The sequence below is a fragment of the Ascaphus truei genome, chromosome 5 (genome assembly GCF_040206685.1).
Source record: "Ascaphus truei isolate aAscTru1 chromosome 5, aAscTru1.hap1, whole genome shotgun sequence".
In the NCBI taxonomy this organism is placed as follows: domain Eukaryota; kingdom Metazoa; phylum Chordata; class Amphibia; order Anura; family Ascaphidae; genus Ascaphus; species Ascaphus truei.
This window is the reverse complement of record NC_134487.1, coordinates 123,330,922-123,351,087: the sequence shown is the minus strand read 5'-3', so window position 1 is coordinate 123,351,087 and position 20,166 is coordinate 123,330,922. Positions and strand designations below refer to the sequence as shown.

At 42.8% G+C, this 20,166-nt stretch overlaps 1 protein-coding gene across 4 annotated transcripts in view; it reads right to left on the bottom strand.

The window, feature by feature from the left end:
- The window catches only part of SLC41A2 (solute carrier family 41 member 2), a 176,420-nt gene that overhangs the window by 101,897 nt on the left and 54,357 nt on the right, over nucleotides 1–20,166 (bottom strand). For all 4 annotated transcript variants that reach the window (XM_075600575.1, XM_075600576.1, XM_075600578.1 and 1 more), the window contains 3 exons: nucleotides 11,341–11,412; nucleotides 6,855–6,999; nucleotides 5,619–5,765 (listed from right to left, as the gene is read on the bottom strand). In XM_075600575.1, coding sequence (XP_075456690.1) covers nucleotides 5,619–5,765; nucleotides 6,855–6,999; nucleotides 11,341–11,412 — 364 coding nt within the window. The remainder of the gene's footprint in view (nucleotides 1–5,618; nucleotides 5,766–6,854; nucleotides 7,000–11,340; nucleotides 11,413–20,166) is intronic.

Sequence of the window (20,166 nt, the reverse complement as noted above, 5' to 3'; positions counted from 1 at the left end):
GCAAAAAGGGCAGTGAGAAAGCGCGAGCGAGCGAACGGGGGAGTGAAAGAGAGAGAGGGAGCGCGAGTGAGAGCGAATAAGATAGGGGAGAGAGGGGGGAGTAAAAGAGTGTGTGTGAAAAATACATAGAGAGAGTGAGAGTGAAGGTGAAAGTAAGAGAGAGGGGGGGGGAAGAAATAGAAAGAGGGAGAAGGGAGAGAGGGGGGGCTCTTGGCAGGGGGAGGTGGGGGGCCCAGGTGGAAACTCTAGCTCTGGAACCCGGGAAAGCTGTTGGCGGCCCTAGTAGTGCAGTTTAATCAATAACCCTCAATGTCTTCAAGACGAATAATCTTAATTGCAGATTTAGATAAAGTTCAAAAGAAAAAAGCGGTGCACAGCAAAATAGTACCAAACGCAGCTAGTAGAAAAAGGTTTGTTTGAATGAAAAAAAACGAACAACTTTACATAACCAAGCGCACTCTGACACGTTTCATCCCGTTTGGGACTTTGTCAAAGAGCGCTTGGTTATGTAAAGTTGTCCGTTTTTCCATTAAAACAAGCCTGTTTCTACTAGCTGCGTTTGGTACTATTTGGTACGCAGCGTTTGGTACTATTTGGTACGCAGCGTTTGGTACGCAGCGTTTGGTACTATTTGGTACGCAGCGTTTGGTACTATTTGGTACGCAGCGTTTGGTACTATTTGGTACGCAGCGTTTGGTACTATTTGGTACGCAGCGTTTGGTACTATTTGGTACGCAGCATTTGGTACGCAGCGTTTGGTACTATTTGGTACGCAGCGTTTGGTACTATTTGGAACGCAGCGTTTGGTACTATTTGGTACGCAGCGTTTGGTACTATTTGGTACGCAGCATTTGGTACGCAGCGTTTGGTACTATTTGGTACGCAGCGTTTGGTACTATTTGGTACGCAGCGTTTGGTACTATTTGGTACGCAGCGTTTGGTACGCAGCGTTTGGTACTATTTGGTACGCAGCGTTTGGTACTATTTGGAACGCAGCGTTTGGTACTATTTGGTACGCAGCGTTTGGTACTATTTGGTACGCTGCGTTTGGTACTATTCTGCTGTGCACCGCTTTTTCTTTTGAACGTTCTCTTTGATCGGCTCAGCGGGCAGCCGCCTCCTTGCAGACGGAGCATGGCCACCCTCGCTTCTTACCAGCGCATTCATTTCAGGAGCAACCGGGCACACTGGTCTCAGCGTGACAGCAGGTACTGAGGGGGCAGTGGGCTGAGGGGTGACGTTTGGAGTGAGTCAGGTTGCTCCTTATTGGGGAGGATGGCAGCTCCGTTACAAACCCCAGTTATTACCCCTCCCCCTAGCCTGTATACCAGTCCGCTTTGTTTATAGACCGAGTATTAATGATGTACCATTTTTTGTCTGGTTGGTCATATTATCAATAAGGATTTTACATTCTACTGTGCAAGCAGCCCTTGAGCACTGGCTGTGGGAGTACTATCCCATTCCTCTCTATTAATTGCAGATTTACACTTATTTCTCATTTCTGTTATAATTAATATACTGCATTGGCATTTGCAAAGAACTGTAAATAGCCTGTTACAATATCGGGCTCCAGTTACATATAATGTACTTACACGTTCCGCCCAAACATGCTTATGTTATGGAACTAAGGCGTCCTCTAGTGGTAGGTAAGAAGTATAGCAATTATCAGTTGTATTTAATGTAATATACAGTACAGTAGTGGTAGAATGTGAATAGTGTGTGAGGAAACGTGCTACAGAGCTGTTTCAGTGGTGCTTACGATATATCGGTGAGCAGCATAAAGTAAATTACAAAGTTAAATAGTAGGTGAGGTTGAAAAAAAAAAAAAAAAAGAAACGTCCATCAAGTTAAATCTATGTTAAATTTAGACAGATACTCATCCTATATTTGTACTTACAGAATATTGATCCAGAAGAAGGCAAACAAAAAACCCCAGTGAGATATCATCCATTGATATCTCATAAGGGGAACAATTGCTTCCTGATGCCAAATATTGGCAATCAGATTTCTCCCTGGATCAACATCCTTCCCATGTTTACTTAATTGATATATCCCTGTATACCTTTCCTTTCTAAAAAGCTAAGGTATCTATTGTACATTGTAACTGCCCTTACTGTAAAGAACCCTTTTCTTTGTTGCTGGTGAAATCTCCTTTCCTCCAACCTTAAGGGATGACCTTGTGTCATTTGTACTGCCGATGAATAGTGCTTTTGAAAGATCCTTGTATTAATCCTGAATATAACACCACCCGAAGAAGAGATCATTGTATCTCGAAAGCTCGCACAAATAAAAGCATTTAGTTTGTCCCAAAGCGGTATCGACCATCTGTTTTTAAATATATTATATATAGTATATATAATCATATTCCCTCTTAGATGCCTCTTTTCTAATGTAAATAAATCTAATTTAGCTAGCCTCTCCTCATAAGTCAGAATTTCCATCCTCTTTATTAATTTGGTGGTTCTTCTCTGTACGCTTTCTAGTTCCACAATGTCTTTTTTAGGGAGTGATGACCAAAAACTGTACTCCATATTTAAGGTGTTGTCTTACTAATACTTTATATAATGTCTTACTAATGCTTTATATAATGGGAAAGTGATGCTTTCTTCCCTTCCATCCATGCCCTGTTTTATGCAAGATAATACAGTATTTGTCTTTGTAGCTACTTCATGACATTGGGCACTATTGCTAAGCCTGCTGTCTACAAGCTCTCCTAAATCCTTCCCCATCAATAATTTACCCAATTTTATCTTTACCATTTAATTTGTAAGTCATCTGTTTATTCTTGCTTCCCAAAACATCCCCACCTCAGCCTTGCGGTCCCTTCCTGTTTGTGGTGAGCACCCGTTACAGAGAGGAATTAAAGGAGATGAACAGAGACTGTTTTGGGAGAAAGTTAAATTATTCATGCAGCTGAATTTTGGATAGATTGCAAAGGGGGAAGTCGTGAGGCAGGGAGGCCTGTTAACAGTATGTTACAATAATGGAGACGGAGGAGGATAAGAGCTTGCATTAGAGTTTTAGCAGTAGATTGAAAGAGAAAAGGGAGGATGTTGGGAATATTACGGAGGAAAAAGCAATAAATGTTAGTCAAGCCATGAATGTGAATGGAGAAGGAAATGGAGGATTCAAATGTCACTCCCAGGCCACATGCTTTGGCGACAGGATAGATGGTAGAAATATGAGGAGCTCAATTTTAGACATATAAAGTTTAAGGCAGCGGAGCACCATCCACGAGGATATAGCCAGGAGGCAATCAGAGATTTAGGACTGGATTGCAGGTCTTAGGGTAGGGGTTTATAGATATGTGTATCATCTGCATAGAGATGATATCTAAGGCGAAAAGAGTTGATGAGGTCCCCAAGTGATAGTGTGTAGAGAGAGAAAAGGAGAGGTCCCAGAACAGAATCCTGAGGTACACCAACAAACAAATCAACAGAAGACAAAGACCTGTTAGCAACAGAGACCAAAAATGTGCGATGGGAGAGGCATGATGAGAACCAGGATAGAGCGGATAACATCCACCGTGCCTTTAAAATGTTCTGCAAAGGTTTGAAGAGAATTGAAGAAACGATGGAAAGTGGTCGGAGGAGGGAGTCAAATTCAGAAATTAAAAAAGTGTGTGTGTGCCGAGCACGCGCATTTTAAGTGAAACTTCTTTGTCTTTTGTCACAGAAATTGTATTTATGATGGTGATGTTTCAATAACAAAAAAACAAAACACAATTTCGTGCCAAAACGCAAAGAAGTCTGACTTATAACGTGTGTTTTAGCTATTTGCACTTCTATATTTATAATAACTGTGAATTCCTTGTGTGTGTCTGTGTGTGTATGTGTGTGTGTCAGTCAGTGTGGTAGTGTCTCTGTGTATGTGTGTCTCTGTGTGTGTGTCTATCTCTGTGTGGTCTCCGTGTCCTGCTGCTGCTGTGCTGGTGCCTTCTGCACAGACGCGTCCAGCCGCAGTCAGCACCTACTGCGCAGAAGCGCGCGGCAGGAGCCGTCGGCATCGGCTCCTGCGCGCCGAGCGATGGAGGCCTCCACATACACGCCGAGCTGGCAACACTGACGCCTCTTCTGTCAGCAGTGACGTCACTTCCGCGGCTGCACTTCCGTCACCATGAAGGCGATTTACTCCAAGGCAAATTTTCATTTGGTAGGTATGCCAGCATAGAAGTTTCACTTCAAAAAATACATTGTGGATTGGATTTGAGTGTTGATGAGTGAGGGAAAAGTAATGTTATTTGGCCGTAAAGAGAGAGAGAGCAGTGTTAAAACAGGAGAGGAGAAATGATTAGTGCAGAAGATCAGCAGTGAGATTTCCTCCATAGGCATTCAGAGGAGCAAGTGCGAAGAAAGCGAAGTGGCTTGCCCTTGGTCACATGGACCTTCCTATGCCATAGGAATCAAAATTGGAAGATGCTCATGTTAGTCACCCATTGTGTGTGTAAGCTACAGGTTCTCCATTCTGCAGCAACACCTTACTGAAATTGTTATAAGTACTGTTACTATGAAAACACTATTTGTGGCTGGAGCTTTCATGTTGCATGAGTATGTACTAAACAGCTATGTGTATACCTAGTGGTTGATAATACCCATTTAAAAATAAATAATTACTTTCTAGACTGCTTTTTAAGTGAACTGAGATAACATAACATAAAAACCTAATTGTTTGACACAACAGACAATAGTAGAGTGTGATCTCACCGGGGCAAGCATTGTAACCCTGTGATATGAGCACAATTATTGCATAGTCTAATGTGATTTGAGAAGAAGCCATTAAAAAAAATGTCTGTGATGTTACCAGCCTTCTGATGAACTGGGTGTTCCTATTCCATCATTAATGTATCCCTGGCATTATTTCAAGGCTGCAAATCCATGAGAATGTAAATCACAGGCATCTATTCATATTCAGATATAAGCTATCCCATACAAGCTAAAATGCAATGGAAATAAGGGTTTCAATGACTTGAGAGAGACTTGGTTCTTGCACTAAGAACCTTGTTCTGAAGCACAGTGGCTTTTCATCGGATCTCCTAGCCAGGAGAGTTCTGATGTCACTTGGTGCTCAGAAGACAGAACTTAGTTATGAAGTCATGATCACCTGCAAATCTCTAAGGTTTTATCTAATGTCTGGGACATTAGCATTTGTTCAATTTAAAAACAATAATATGAAAACCCTTTTTTTTTTTTTTTAGTTTGTTATTGCCATATTTTAAAATGAGCCGAATTTCAAAAATATATAATAACCAATCCAAAGACTTTCACAGCGTAAAGACTTGTGTAATATAGCTAGTTATTGAACCATAAAGGCAACAGATGCAAGTCCACATCTGGATCTTGCCGACTATACCTAAATTTGTGTTACATACGATATTTGCAGAAATAAAATATGTAACCAAAAATGCATGCAAATATGTACAGATACAAATGTATAGGGCTTACAAGGAATACCAAATGCAGACATGCAGTAACATTATTTGGGATGTCATACTTCTCATGTGTTTAGTTACTGACACTGCAGTAAAAATACTTTAAAAAAGGTTATAAAAGACAAAGAGATTATATTTCTGTATGGTAACAGGTTTCTTCAATACTAGAAAATTAATGAAATGTCCTTACCGATGCAGTTGTAAAGACCCTGACTTATCCAGGCTAATATGGCAAGAGTGATAAGATCCCCAAAACTGGCAGCAATAGGTGTGGCAACATTGTCTGGGTTTATTCCAGTTTTCTTTGATCCAACAATAACTCCAACCATGATTACACCTATACCCATTGAAAGAAACAAAAAAAGAGAGTTACTTTTTCGGAAGGTGCAAACCAGCCCTTTAACCCTATCGCCGACAAATTCCAGCAACATATTGCTGGCACCCCAGGCAGCAAAAGGGTTAAGGTATGATTCAATAATTATGTCAAAAAGACTATTGTGATTTCACACCTTCAATAACAGAGGGCCCTGTAATGCATTGCTTTGACGTTTAATTATCTAGGGAGCATCGATTACACCCTTTCAGTAAAAATATACTGAATCTAGAAAATGCATTAAAATGCAAGATATACTGCTTTTCAGTTAATCCAACCAGTGAAAAGATCTTAACATGATAGAATACAGGATGCATTTTCCAAGCGACATACAGTATGTGCATGAAATGAATTCTAAAACCACAGTTGCACACAAATAACTTATTTAGTGGCAACTCATCAGCCTCCTTGGTCAATTGTTACAGCGTTTTCCCAGTTCATGGAGAACAAGAAAAAAAAAAGATCGAGTCTCTTATTTACTACTTTTCTTAACAAATGAATGTCAAACATGGACTATGCTTGACAAATTACAAAAACTAGATGTTTATGTGCAACATAAATCCAATTTAAACCTTTCCTATCTATGTTGACAATAATCTTTGTAAACTGTAATTTGTTTCCATCTAAACATTTATGCGCAGGACAAAATAAATAAACATTGCACTCGTAGCATATCCTCACGCATTCTCCACTTTCTTGCAAGGGCTATTTTAATGACACAGATAGGTCCTGTTCAGTGCCACAGTGGATACATTGTACTGTAATACAATTGAAAAACAACCTGCTTAATTGTCTCTTCTGAAACTGCAGGTACTATAACAATGGAATGCATTTGCCTGAATGGTCTGTACATAAATTGTAGTGTCAATAGCTTGTGTTCTGCATTTGAAATACACTCTTCCTCATTGTAACCAATCTGGGTCTGTCAAGCACTGTAACAAATTGTTTAAAAGGTGCATTATAAGGCATTTAAAATAGATTACACGTTGGCAATGTGCACAATTATACACACAGAAAAACAGTGATCAGCGATGCAGCAATCATACATCTTACCTTGTAGAAGCGATGCTATAAAAGCAGTAGCCACACTGCTGGAGCATAAAAGTACTGCATGATCCAGGCGGTATTTGCCCTCTGGAATCCAGCCCAAAATTACAGCTGCCACAGCTGCCAAAAAGCCAACAACTGTTGCTTGCACCTACACAAAGTGAGACAAAGCGAATTTAGTGCTTGTAAGTAGTGAATAGCTCCAGTAAGGAAGACGCTTTCCTAACATTCAGCGGAGATGGGGAACATTTGCAGATCTATTGTTATTAAATAAATGAGGTATTAGGTATCACATTTCCATGTCAATACTGATCATTATTGCAGCTGAGGAAGGAACGAAAAAACTCAGGGAGCACACGCCATCGGTAGGTACATATGGAAAAAACACTTGGGGATCGCAACTCTTTGGTGTGATGTCATCATGCTGGGACGCCGGCTGAAACGCAGTACTGACACGCGGAAGCGGGAGGAGAGAGCAACAGCCCCCGCTGTGAAGGCGACCACAGACGCGCTGTGTCTAAGACTGTATCACCATTTGAGAAGCGGACCCAGTACTATTTTTCGTACACTGCCTTGGTGGGAGGCACAAATGTGAGTGTCCAGTATTTAATCTATGTGCACCAATACATTATTATGCCCCCTACACTATCCTGTTTTTGCTCTCAGTTTGTATGATTGGGAGGAAACTGTTGAAGCTCTGCTATCAAACGTGTCCATTCCACTACATACATAATCTCCAGTTTGGAGTTCAAGGCCTGTATATCAGAGTCACATTGTGAGTGTGTTTCCATAAGAGTTCACATCCTTCACCCCCTGTCCCTGTGTTATAGCAGGATTGTACTATCATTGTATTTTTTTCCAAATGTACCGACCGATGGCGTGTGCTCCGAGTCTTTTCGTTCCTACTGTCTACAAGAACCAAGGAGAAAGGTTCATCTGAGGTTGAGACGCCAGTATCGGGTTGTGTTCACTATTTTACTCCTCCCAACCCCGCCCTTCTTTTGAGGGGGATTCATTTCCACCAGAGCGCCGGGTGTTGTTTATTTTACAGCTGAGGAAGGACTATGGAAAATGGTGATGAGATCTACCAGAGATTTCTGGGTCTGAGCAAAAAGGATCAGTTCTCAGCAAGGTTAACGTGTAGTGCTGCTGCAATGGATTATTTCATGATAATTGGTAAACCGTTACATTACGACAGTGAATGGCCCTTCACTTCCCACATCCCTCAGCCAAGTGCAGCTGGTTATTAAGCTTACGTAATTCCTGTATTAGGCAAAGATAAATACATAAACCCCACTAAGTTTAACTACCCAATATACAAACCTACTATACAGTGTAGTGGTCTTTGTTTTACGCTCCATTTTATGTTAATAGCCAGAGAAAATAGTTACCTCTTTGTAATATGATATCTAAATAATTTGGCATCTGATCATCACAAACACATTAACGGAACGGGTTTTATTTATTATATTTTATATAACAATTTAAAAGTAAATGCTTTGCGAATTCTCAACACCATTAAAAAAAAAGAATGGACTGACTTTTCTTACTGTAGCACGGGGCTCTTCAACTGGTGGCCAGCTAAATGTGGCCATTGGACGCTCTGGTCTTGCTTATTTCATACAAGTTCTTTCAGTAGCTAAATGCAGGGTTTTTACATTGAAACGCACTTTGTAAGTTGCGGTAATGTAATTACAACTCAACCCCGTTATAGCGCGATCCGCTACAATGCGGATTTGCTAATACCGTGGTCTGAGCGTGTCTCCCGATTTAAAAACATCTCTTTTTTTTTCAATGCTTTATTGCTAACGGACACATACACACCCCTACACCGTGTGGGAATTGAACATGAATATATTTTATATAATACACATGCAGGAATCGAACCAAGGACTTTTCATATGCTAGTATCAATTCCCTTTCCCTACCTGCTACGTAAGGGCCGCGCACATAGATGCAGCCTGATGAAGCAGGGAGAGCTGCAGAGAGGAGAGAGCTGCAGATGCCGGTAAGTCCTCGCGCGGCAAAATTTTATAACGCAATTCCGGTTATAAAGCGGTCTCATTCAGTGGACCCCGAGGACCGCTCTATAACGGATTTCAACTGTATTTTTGGTACAGATGTTCTAAATGTGTCTAAACTTACACTGCAATAAGCTTAAGGCCCTTCTACTCCTGAATGTTCTCTGATCTGGCCCCTTTGGAGAATTAGATGAAGAGCCCTGCTGTAGTCTGTACAGTGGCGAGAAAAAGTTTGTGAACCCCAATGTTAATTACGGAAATTCCATTGTTTTTCCATGATAACCTTCTTGAATCAAAACCAGCCTTTTCTTAAATATCCAATAGGGTTTATATTAACCAATTCCATGTCTTTTGAAACAAAATGATGTATGAATTTGACAAATAATGAGTAATTAAGAATCAGGGTATGTGCAAAAGTAAGTGAAACCCTGGTTTTATTAGCTAAATTAAAGGAGATAATTAGAATCAGGTGTTTAAATAATTAGGTAGATATTCAGGAGTGAGTATAGGAGTCCCCACCCTATATTAAGATCAGAAACTTTGAGTTTGGTCTTCACTATACAGGTGTGTGGAAACACATGCCACAATCAAAATAAATATCAGGACCTGATAAAAGCAGTTATTGATGCTCATCAGTCTAAAAAAGGGTTACAAAACCATTTTTAAGGATTTGGGGCTCCACCAATACACTGTAATACAGATAGTCAACAAATGGAGAAAGTTCAGGACCACAGTCACTCTACCCAGGAGCGGTCGTCCTACCAAAATTTCTCCAAGAACAAATGGCAAATCATCCAGGAAGTCACAAAGAACCCTATAGTAATATCCAAGGATTTGCAGCCCACTCTCGCCTTGACTAATGTGAGTGTTCATGACAACTATCAGAAAAAGACTGAACAAGAATAGTCTCCATGGATTCATGGAAGGATAGCTAGGAGGAAACCACTGCTCTCTAAAAAGAACGTTGCTGCCCATCTGAAGTTTCCCAAAGGGCTCATAGATGATCCACATGACATCTGGACCATTGTTCACTGGATAGACAAGTCAAAAGGTAGAACTTTTTGGCTTTAATGAGAAACGTTGTTTGGCAAAAACCAAACACTGCATTAAAACAGAAGAACCTCATCCCAACTGTCAAGCATGGCGTTGGGAGTGTGATGGATTTGGGCTGCTTTGTTGCCTCAGGACCTGGACGGCCTGCCATCATAGACACAACCATGAATACTGCATTTTATCAAAAGATTCTAGAGGAGAATGTCAGGCCATCCGTCCATGAGTGTAAGCAAAATGGGTAATGCAGCAAGATAATGATCCTAAACATACAAGCAGATCTACAAAAGAATGGCTGCAGAAGAAGAAATTACACAGTTTAGAATGGCCCAATCAAAGTCCAGACCTAAACCGCATTGAAATGTTGTGACTAGTGATGTACCGAGTACCCAGTAATTACCCGATAATGGCACTTTTTCCAATCCGATACCCAGAAATTACCTGGACCCGGCACCAAGGTGCTGGAACCGGCTAATTTCCGTTCTGCTCGGAACACTTACCTGCAGCTGGCGGCGGAGGGTGGGAAAGACTGCTGCGGAGGGTGAGGGGGACCATGGCGACATCTTGGGAGCAGTGGCAGACATCCTGGTGGTGGCGGTGGCAGCAGAGGACGTCCTTGTTCAGCCGGTGGGAGCAGCGGAACACATCAAAGCTGATGCCGGTGGGAGCCGGGGAACATGTGACTGGAGCAGGTGTGTTACTGTTGGACTGCCGGGAGGAGCTGACTGTCCAATAGTAACGCTCCTGCTCCGGTCACATGCTCCCGTGCTCCCGCCGGCATCAGCTGTTATGTGTTCCGCTGCTCCCACCGGCTCCACAACAACATCTTCTGCTGCCACCGCCACCACCAGGATGTGTGCCACTGCTCCCACTATGTCGCCATGGTCCCCCTCACCCTCCGCCGCCGGCTGCAGGTAAGCTAAAGCTACCCAGCCCGCAAATTTCCCGATACCTGGCAATCCTCAGGACCCGGTACAACGTTAGTTGTGACAAGACCTGAAGTGAGCTGTCCATGCAAGAAATCCGTAAAATCTCACTGAGTTGAAGCACTTCTGTAAGGAGCAATGGGCCAAAATTCCTGAAAACCGATGTGAGAGACTGACAAGCAGTTATAGGAAACGCTTAGTTGTAATTGCTACTGAAGGGTGGCGCCTCCAGGTACTGAATCTAAAGGTTCACATATGAATATTGAATGTTGAATCATTTGTGGATAAATAAATGTTGAAAAAGTATCATGTTTTTGTGTAATTTGTTTTATCAGGTTATCTTTATCTATTATTAGGACTTGAATTAAGATCTAATAACATTTTAGGTGTGAAATATGTGATCATCCTAGAGGGTTCACAAACTTTTTCTAGCCACTGTAAATGGATTGCAAAAGCATCTACTCTGGTATCCTTTGAAGTAATTCAGATGATTACCTGCTTTAAGGCCAGATTACCAATGATTAGGTTCCACTTCTCAATAGGGGAGTCCATCTTCCCAACATTAACCTAAAAAACAAATACATACATACAGTAGTCCACATGAAATTCAGAGTAAATGTGCATTTGTTTTTATATATATTTCTATCATGCTCTATTGCATCAGTTTTCAATATTTGACCGAAAAGTTGCAATAAATCAATTTACAATAAAATGTAAAAATATTGGTACAGGTAGAGACAATCATGATACACCACAGTTTCAGAGAGTCAGCATTTTAACAATTAATCTTCACGAGTTTCCTTTTTACTGAAATGATAATGAGCATAGCACAGATAAAGGTAACTGGCCTAAGTGAGGTCAGCAGAGATGAAAGAAGACGCAATAATTAGCTCTTCGTCATTTATGTCATATATATTAAGGAATGTTTATGGGTTTCTGAGGTTCTGGATGTTTTTCTCTTCCTCTTACCAGTACAATGTTCAGAGAAGCTAGAAGTCTGATGAAAAGGTAAAATATAGAAATAAATACTGATACAATGGCTGTCTTTATAAACAACAAAAGTGTAAAAATCTTGTTCCATAAAGGTTTGTGTATATGTACAATGGCAACAAATTAATTTGTTTTAATACAATTATATTTTAACTCAACCTATTATAATCAATTCAATACTACATTTTCTTTGTACTGTGGAACATAAATGGGGAGACACGTACATCAACCTGAAAAAGAAAAGCCAGCACCTTCCTCTCTACCCCAAATCTACCTCACACCTCTACTGTAAATCTGGAACTTAATAACCATGAACATCAATCACCCCCTTTACTGATAAGGGTTGAAGCCGTCATTGAAGTTCTTGGTATGAACCAGAAGTATGCAAAGTTATGTTTGCAGAAGCCACCACTTAATATTCTTCCAGCAAACAACTGACTTTACAGGAAGTTTTCTTTAGTGTTTTTCTGCAATGTTGGGTTCATAATCTTTTAGACGAAAACTGGATTTGCCAACATGTGTTACTTTAAAGGAATTCTTTTTAGGATTCATTTAGCATAGATTTTTGGAGTATTAGGTTTCTGCTACAAAACTCAAGTGCACAAATAAGATTTTTATCAGAATAAATGTGTGGGTCAAAATACAAATTCATAAAATTGCGTTAACATTGAACAGTTCCACGGGAGAAACAGAACTATGATTGAAGCACTGGCCTCTGACGTGCAAACCCAATGACCGCTTTGTGGGAATGTGACCGTGGGCAAATTAGTTTAATTGCCTGTGCATCAGAGACTAAAATAGACATTGCAATCTATTTACAATATTATTGTGCCCATATTCTGTTTGACTCTGTAAAGCTCTGTTACTGCTGCCAGTCATAATTAACCAAATTAATTTGTTAATAAATTATTCAGCTCCATTATTGGGTTAAATTAATGATATGGGAATATAACAATATTGCATCCAGAATCAGATAATGATATGCTAAGTGTGCTATGGGTTCAGGCTTCTTGGCTACATAAGATTGAATTACTAAACCAGTACAGTTTTGTTTCGGTTACTGAATAGGTGTATATAAAGGACTCTGCATAAAGAAAATAATTCGGAAGCTTTGGAAACGATAGTTGCAATGCATTGTATCGCAAAATAAGCTTAAAAGCGCAGCCACCCATGAATTGTTGTAAATAAAATTAAAGGCATGAAAATAAAGAATATATAATAATAAGTGAAAACAGTGAATAAAGATTGTGTATAAAGTGACAAGTTATTTTAAAAAGATTGTGTCAACATGAGACAAACCTGTATTGTCCCTGGGTGTCCAGAACAGACCTCAATGCAGCTATCAGCTCTCACTTCCACAGTCTTTCGTCACATTGGGTGGGCGACCCCTTCTCAGCAATACATCACTTCCGTCTCCTTTGCACTCGACATGTTTCGCCAAAGTGGGCTTCCTCAAGAATCATAATCAACTAGTAATCTTACTCCTCTTTATATAGGATAGTCCATTAGGTAAAGACACATCTCTTAAAGTGACATTTCTCTGTTTGATAATAATTTTAATTCTGTGTGTGTCCAATTTGTTCCTATCACCCGATGTGATGAAAGATGCACTATCAATGCACTATCAATATACCAGGATGGCGCCAAAGAAGTCGGGAGGGCAAAAAAAACAAAAGCTGGCAGATGTAAGGACATATTTTGGTGGAGCAGCAGAAAGTGCCCCAGCCAGAGAAATGGCCGACACAGACACTGAGATAGAAGGAGACGATGAAGATATTAATACTCAATCTCAACTCCCAGTCAGACGCTGTGATTTCGAGCGTTTATATACAGACCTGAAAAAACTGCTGCAAGATGACATTAAAGAACTCAAACGTGAACACACAAAACTGGGGACGCGCACAGACGAACTAGAAACTAAGGTAGATCTCACAATTAAAGCAGGGAGAAAAACTGACAGAAAAGTGGCTGACCTACAACAACAGATGGAAGACATAAAAGACAGACAAGAAGACGCGGAAAACCGCGACAGAAGGAACAACATTAGGATCCGCGGAGTCCCTGAAGAGATAGGAGACTGCGAGGCCTATACAGAAAGATGGCTGGAGTCCATCATGCCGGACAGCCCAAAAGACAAACTACTCATGGACCGCTGCCACCGGGCCCTACGATCACGTCCGGCGCAGAAGGAGCAGCCGAGAGATATAATTCTCAGACTGCACTATTACTCCACCCGGGAAGCACTACTGCGAGTAACAAGAGGATTGCCAGAAATAGTGTTTGAGACCAATAAAATACAGATATTTCAGGATCTGTCTCCCCTTACCTTAGCGAGGCGTCGCACCCTGTTCCCGGTAACCAAAGTGCTCCGGGACTCAAACACACGCTATCGCTGGCTATTTCCGTTCGGACTCCAAGTCACCCAAAACGGAAGATCCCTTATACTAAAAACCATCGGAGACGGCCCAGGATTTCTGAAAGCTCTTGGCCTACACAGCCCCCCGATGGGAGCAGCAGAGGAAGAACCAGCCCTGGAACCGGAATGGTCCGGCGGCCCATCCACCCCAAAACCAAAGCGCACAAAATGAGGCCAGCAATAAAATGCAATAGTTTGTTACACAGAACACGTTGTTTTGAGTTCTCCCAAGTTTATCGTTAAAAACCACGTTGTGCCAAGGCGGGTACCGACTAGAAATAGTCCTACACCCACACAGTGATGGCAGCCCCATGCCGTCTATCAGTAACAAACCCCTGGAAAAAGGGGGAAAAAAAATCCAAGCATTCTCGTCACGTCCGCCCAAGAAAGAACCAAGGTCTACGGAAAAAACCTACGAAACTCACTTTTGGGGATCCGCCATGCGGGCTGAAGAAGATGGCTGACATGCTGGAGCTTCTTGCACCTCACAGTGAAGCGCACGGTGAAGAAATGGCCGACGCGCGGGAGCAGCAAACAGCACATCCTACTCGGACTATCCACAGAGCCAAAATGGCCGCCGCCGGAAACCGGAAGCGGATGTCTCCACACAGCGGAAGAGACACCCACGCCATCTTGGAGGTGGCAGAGCAACCCAGCACATCCACAAGCCGCGAAAGCCCCCGCAGGCAGTGGAAGACATCTAAGAGACACCGGCTGGCATATCTGACGAAAGTCAGAGTCCGGGCAAGTCTCATGCTGAGACACGGAACACGACGCAGAGGAGGACACGGACGTCCAATAACGTCATCAACACCATGTTAACACCCATATTGTTAACATTGAGGGGGCAGAAAGAGAGGGCTCCCAATCAGAGGCAGATAGTCACTTTAGTGATACTGTAGTGATACCGCCCGCAGCATGGGTCATGAGAGAGGAGTAGAGAGAAGAGAACTAAGGGAGAGTTACAGAAATAACTACGAGAAAAGTAAATAAGACATCATGGGGTTGCAACATCAGTTGAAGGAGAGAGGAAGGCACAACACAAGTTACAGTCAGAGGTTATGCTCCAGACTCACATAAGACCCTATACACTTATATCGGTCTATGTACATGTACAGGCTGCATGTACCTACAGTTACATAAGAGTTAAAGTTGGTATCTAGATATACCTTTCAATGGTAGTAGACAAAAGAGCGCGGGCCGGAGGGTATGAGGGAGCTCTATACCCCGAGGTAGGCATGTGCCTTAGACAGGATTTGGGAGGGAGGGTCCCCCAGAATCTTGTCAAAGTCCTATGGGGAGGGAATGCGGGAAGAGGCCCTAGGGGAATGGGGCCACACCCCCCTAAGGCGCTGGACTCTATATCAGGACTGGAGAGTCTTGATGGGGAGCCCATACTGTTTGAAAATGTTCATTTAAACAGTCTTTCTTGTGTTATGTCATGTCTGTACCTACCCTCTCGTGTCCTACCTTCCTTCCCCCCCCCACCTCCCATCCCAGCGACTGAGGTCGGCAATGAAGCAGAAGAAGAAGCCCCAGCAGACCGAAAAAGGAGCAGGACGTCGCAACAGGCACCCAACCAGAGGTTATCAGCTACCATACAGCTACCACCAGACGCAGATCCAAATGGGTAGAGAGATATGTTGCCTTTCCCATAATGTAAAGGGACTGAATCACCCAGCTAAACGTAAGTTAGCCTTTAAAGACTATAAGAGATACAGAGCTGACATCCTCTTCCTTCAAGAGACACACTTCTCCAAAAAGAGTTACCCTAAATATATAGACAAGGAATATCCCACAATCTATCTTGCCTCCGCCTCATTGAAAAAGAGAGGGGTGGCAATTATATTCCACAAGAACCTACTGTTCGAACTAGAAAAGAAAGTTATAGATCCTGAGGGCAGATACATTATCTTAATAGGTTCCATTCAGGGTCAAGCTATAACATTAGTCTCGCTGTACGCCCCTTGCGAACAAGCAACAGAATTCTTTACTCTTTTTTTTAGGCGCCTACAGAGGGAAGCGAAGGGCCAAATCATATTAGCAGGCGACCTGAACAGAGCGTTAAACTCAAAGCTAGATAGATGTACAGCCACTAACCAGTCCAATAAACGAGACATACTAACAATCTCCCATGGACTTCGGGACTGTCAGCTAGTAGACATCTGGAGGGAGCAACATCCACAGACCAAGGACTATACTTTTTACTCCCACCCCCATGACAGATATAGCCGGATAGATTACTTCCTTGTATCCAACAGACTGGTCCCAATGGTCTCCCACACGGGCATACACGACATTTCGTGGTCAGACCATGCACCGATAGAGCTGCGGTGCGAGCTACAGTTGCGGGATAGACCGGGAGCGAATTGGAGAATAAATGAACTACTGCTAAAAATACCTAAATTTGATCTCGAAATCGTAGACAAAATCAGAGAATACTTTGAAGAGAACGAGGGAAGTGTATCCTCACCTGCCACTTTGTGGGAGGCCCATAAGGCTACCCTCCGCGGTTCTCTCATGTGCCTAGCTGCTAGACGCAAGAGAGAACAAGAGAGTCAGATTAAGGACCTGAAGGGGAAATTGACCTCCCTGACAGCAATACATAAAACCTCAAAAAACGAGGCAATCTTGACCCAGATCCAAGATACCAAAAAGCAATTAAATCTAAAACTGACATCTCACGCTGAAAAAGAGATGAGCTGGACGAAACGCCGATTCTTCGAGAAAGCAAACAAGCCAGACACGCTTTTAGCAACTAAACTTAGAAATAAACAACCAAATTACCAAATACAATCAATTTGAACGCAGGGAGGAGAACTTACCTCCAACCCTACGCGAATCGTGGAGGAATTTAAGCACTACTACGAGTCGCTGTACGATGGGGGTAAGGTTATCCACAACCAAAAAACAAATAAAAATCTCCAAGAATTCCTGAAGGAGGCAAATTTGCCCAAATTGAGTAGAGTGGAAAGAGAGGCACTACAGGTAGACTTCTCTGTAGAAGAGTTGACGGTTGTCGTGAAGTCTCTTAAGCCAGCCAAGGCGCCAGGTCCAGATGGGTACTCCAACCTCTATTATAAAAAATACATAAAACTCCTAGCCCCATACCTATTGAAACTTTTTAACTCAGTACTGCAGGGAGCTTCCTTCCCGGCGCAGATGCTCCAAGCGTCCATTTCACTGATCTATAAAGCTGGAAAGGACCCGGCAGACTGTAAGAGCTACCGGCCCATCTCTCTAATCAATACAGACATTAAAATTTTCTCAAAACTCATAGCTAATAGAGTGGGTATCGTCCTTCCCAAGCTGATACATCCAGATCAGGTAGGGTTCATTAGTGGCAGACAGGCGGCAGACAACACCAGACGAATAATTGACATTATTGATCTGGCCCAAAAGCAAAATATCCCTTCGATGGTGCTCAGTCTGGACGCCGAAAAAGCGTTTGACCGGATTGATTGGCCGTACCTGAAAGAGACGCTTGGGGCGTTTGGCTTCGGAGGAGGCTTATTGGAGGCCATTATGGCACTGTATGAGGGGCCAGCAGCTAGGGTGAGGCATCAGGGTTTCCCTTCAGAGCTTTTTCAGATTCATAGTGGCACGAGACAGGGATGCCCGTTGTCCCCCTTGCTGTTCGCCCTATGCATAGAACCCTTGGCGGCACATATTAGGAACAGCCCGGATGTCAAGGGTATAACTCTTAAAGAGCAATCACATAAGGTTGCCCTGTATGCAGATGATGTGATCCTGACATTATCGCAGCCCCTTACCTCTCTGCCCAATGTGTTCTCAATCCTGGGGAGATTTCATCAAATTTCAGGGTTCAAAATTAATCAGGCCAAATCAGAAGCTCTCAATCTCAATCTACCTAAATCAACCGAAAAACTAATTGGACTCAACTTTAATTTTAAATGGCAGCCCTCTACGATTAAATATTTAGGGGTTAACCTCACCAAAGACTATAAAACCTTATATAAGGCAAATTACCCACAGTTATTTAAGACACTAAAGGAGGACCTACGGAGATGGGCAGAATATAACATCTCGTGGATAGGCAAGATACAAAGCGTAAAAATGAATCTTCTCCCACGAGTGCTGTATCTCTTTCAGACCCTCCCGATTCCCCTGCCAAGAGAAGAGATCCTCTCTTTACAGTCCGCAATAACAAAATTCATTTGGAATACAAAAAGGCCCAGAATTAAACAAGATATCTTGAGGAGGCCAGCCTCAAGAGGGGGGCTGGGCGTGCCGTGCTTGTTGGCCTACTACGAAGCAGCTCAATTAACGCAGATTCTGCAGTGGCACACAGACCCGAGTCTTAGGAGATGGGTGGCACTGGAGAGGGGGTGCTGCGCCCCGGTGGAACTAAAGAACCTGATATGGTTACCCAAGAGTAGCCATGTACGGATGTCTACACCACTGCAGGCCATGACAAATTCCCTGAAAGTATGGGGGGCCACTAAATTTAGATGTTCTCTTACATCACAGTGGTCATTGATGACCCCCATATGGGGCAACCCAGATTTCGCTCCTGGCCTAGACAGCGCTCAGTTCAAAAAGTGGTTCCTAGCAGGCTATCTCCGACTCTATGATCTTGGCAGCAAGGGTATAGTTAAATCCTTCGCTCATGTAAAAGAGGAAAAAAACATTCCGAATACTGAATTATTTAGATACTTACAGATCAGGGCCTTCTATACCAGGACCCCAGTTCGGCCACGGAGAACAAATTTTGAGCAGCTGTGTGCCAGAGAAACGGACACACGGGGACTAACCTCTCGAATGTACAGGGAAGTAATTTGTCCGGAGACAGCTGACACACCCAGACTTAAATATATGAGGCAATGGGAAGCTGACTTAGGGGACACACTAGAGGACGAAGACTGGGATAGGATCCTACAGGCGGCAGCGAAGAGCTCTATCTGTACCACGCTAAAGGAGAACGCCTATAAAGTCCTCATGCGTTGGTACTACACCCCAACAAAACTCTCGAAATTTGTCAGTGGCTACTCCCCGCTCTGCCCCAAACAGTGCGGGGAGAGAGCAGACTTGCTACACATGCTGTGGTCGTGCGCAAAAGTGGCCCCAATTTGGGAGGAAGTACAGATGTGGCTACAGCGGCTACTGGAGGTCGAGGTCCCCTTGGACCCGTGGCTGTTCCTGTTGGGCCGGCGGGTTCAGGGGTTCTCGAACGCAACACACAGACTAGTGGCGCACTTTGCCACTGCCACCAGATGCGAGATCGCAGCACTGTGGAAGCAACCACAAATTCCAATTATCCCCAAAATCAGAAATCGAATTTGGTTCGTCTGCCGGATGGAACAGTTGACAAGTCTGGTCAACGACACCGGCACAAATTTTCTAAAAGTGTGGTCTCCCTGGCTGACTCAGACAGACATCCCTGGGGTTGATCTTACCAACATATTGCAATGATATTTAGCAAAGGCGTTCTCCAGTGGCGAAAGGGATCCTTGACATTAGGCTTGGGGATAGGCGACGTCAATAGGGAGAATTGGCTAAAGGATATTACGAACTAAAAGAGGATAGTAAGCTTATAACTACATAAAAAGCTGCGGTCCCGGACCTAATTAGGTACACCTAAATTGGCACAAACCAAATACCACCAGTGTCGCTCATGTGTGACGGAATGTATTAATATGTCTCGCGTGCCAGTAAGTACTACTGAACTGAAGTTATGAAGTTATTTACAGTGTATATGGGATTTAGGATCTGCTCTGAAAATGCAGACCCCCATCTGCTATGCTAATAGGGCAGGAAGAGTATCCTGAAAGAATTAGCATAGGCCAGTGATCAAAAGGTAACTGCCCTAATTGTTTATACTGGGGGCAGGAACCAAGGAACTGAGTGTTTTTAAGTGTGATACTTCACACTTACAATGGAAGCCAAAATCTGCT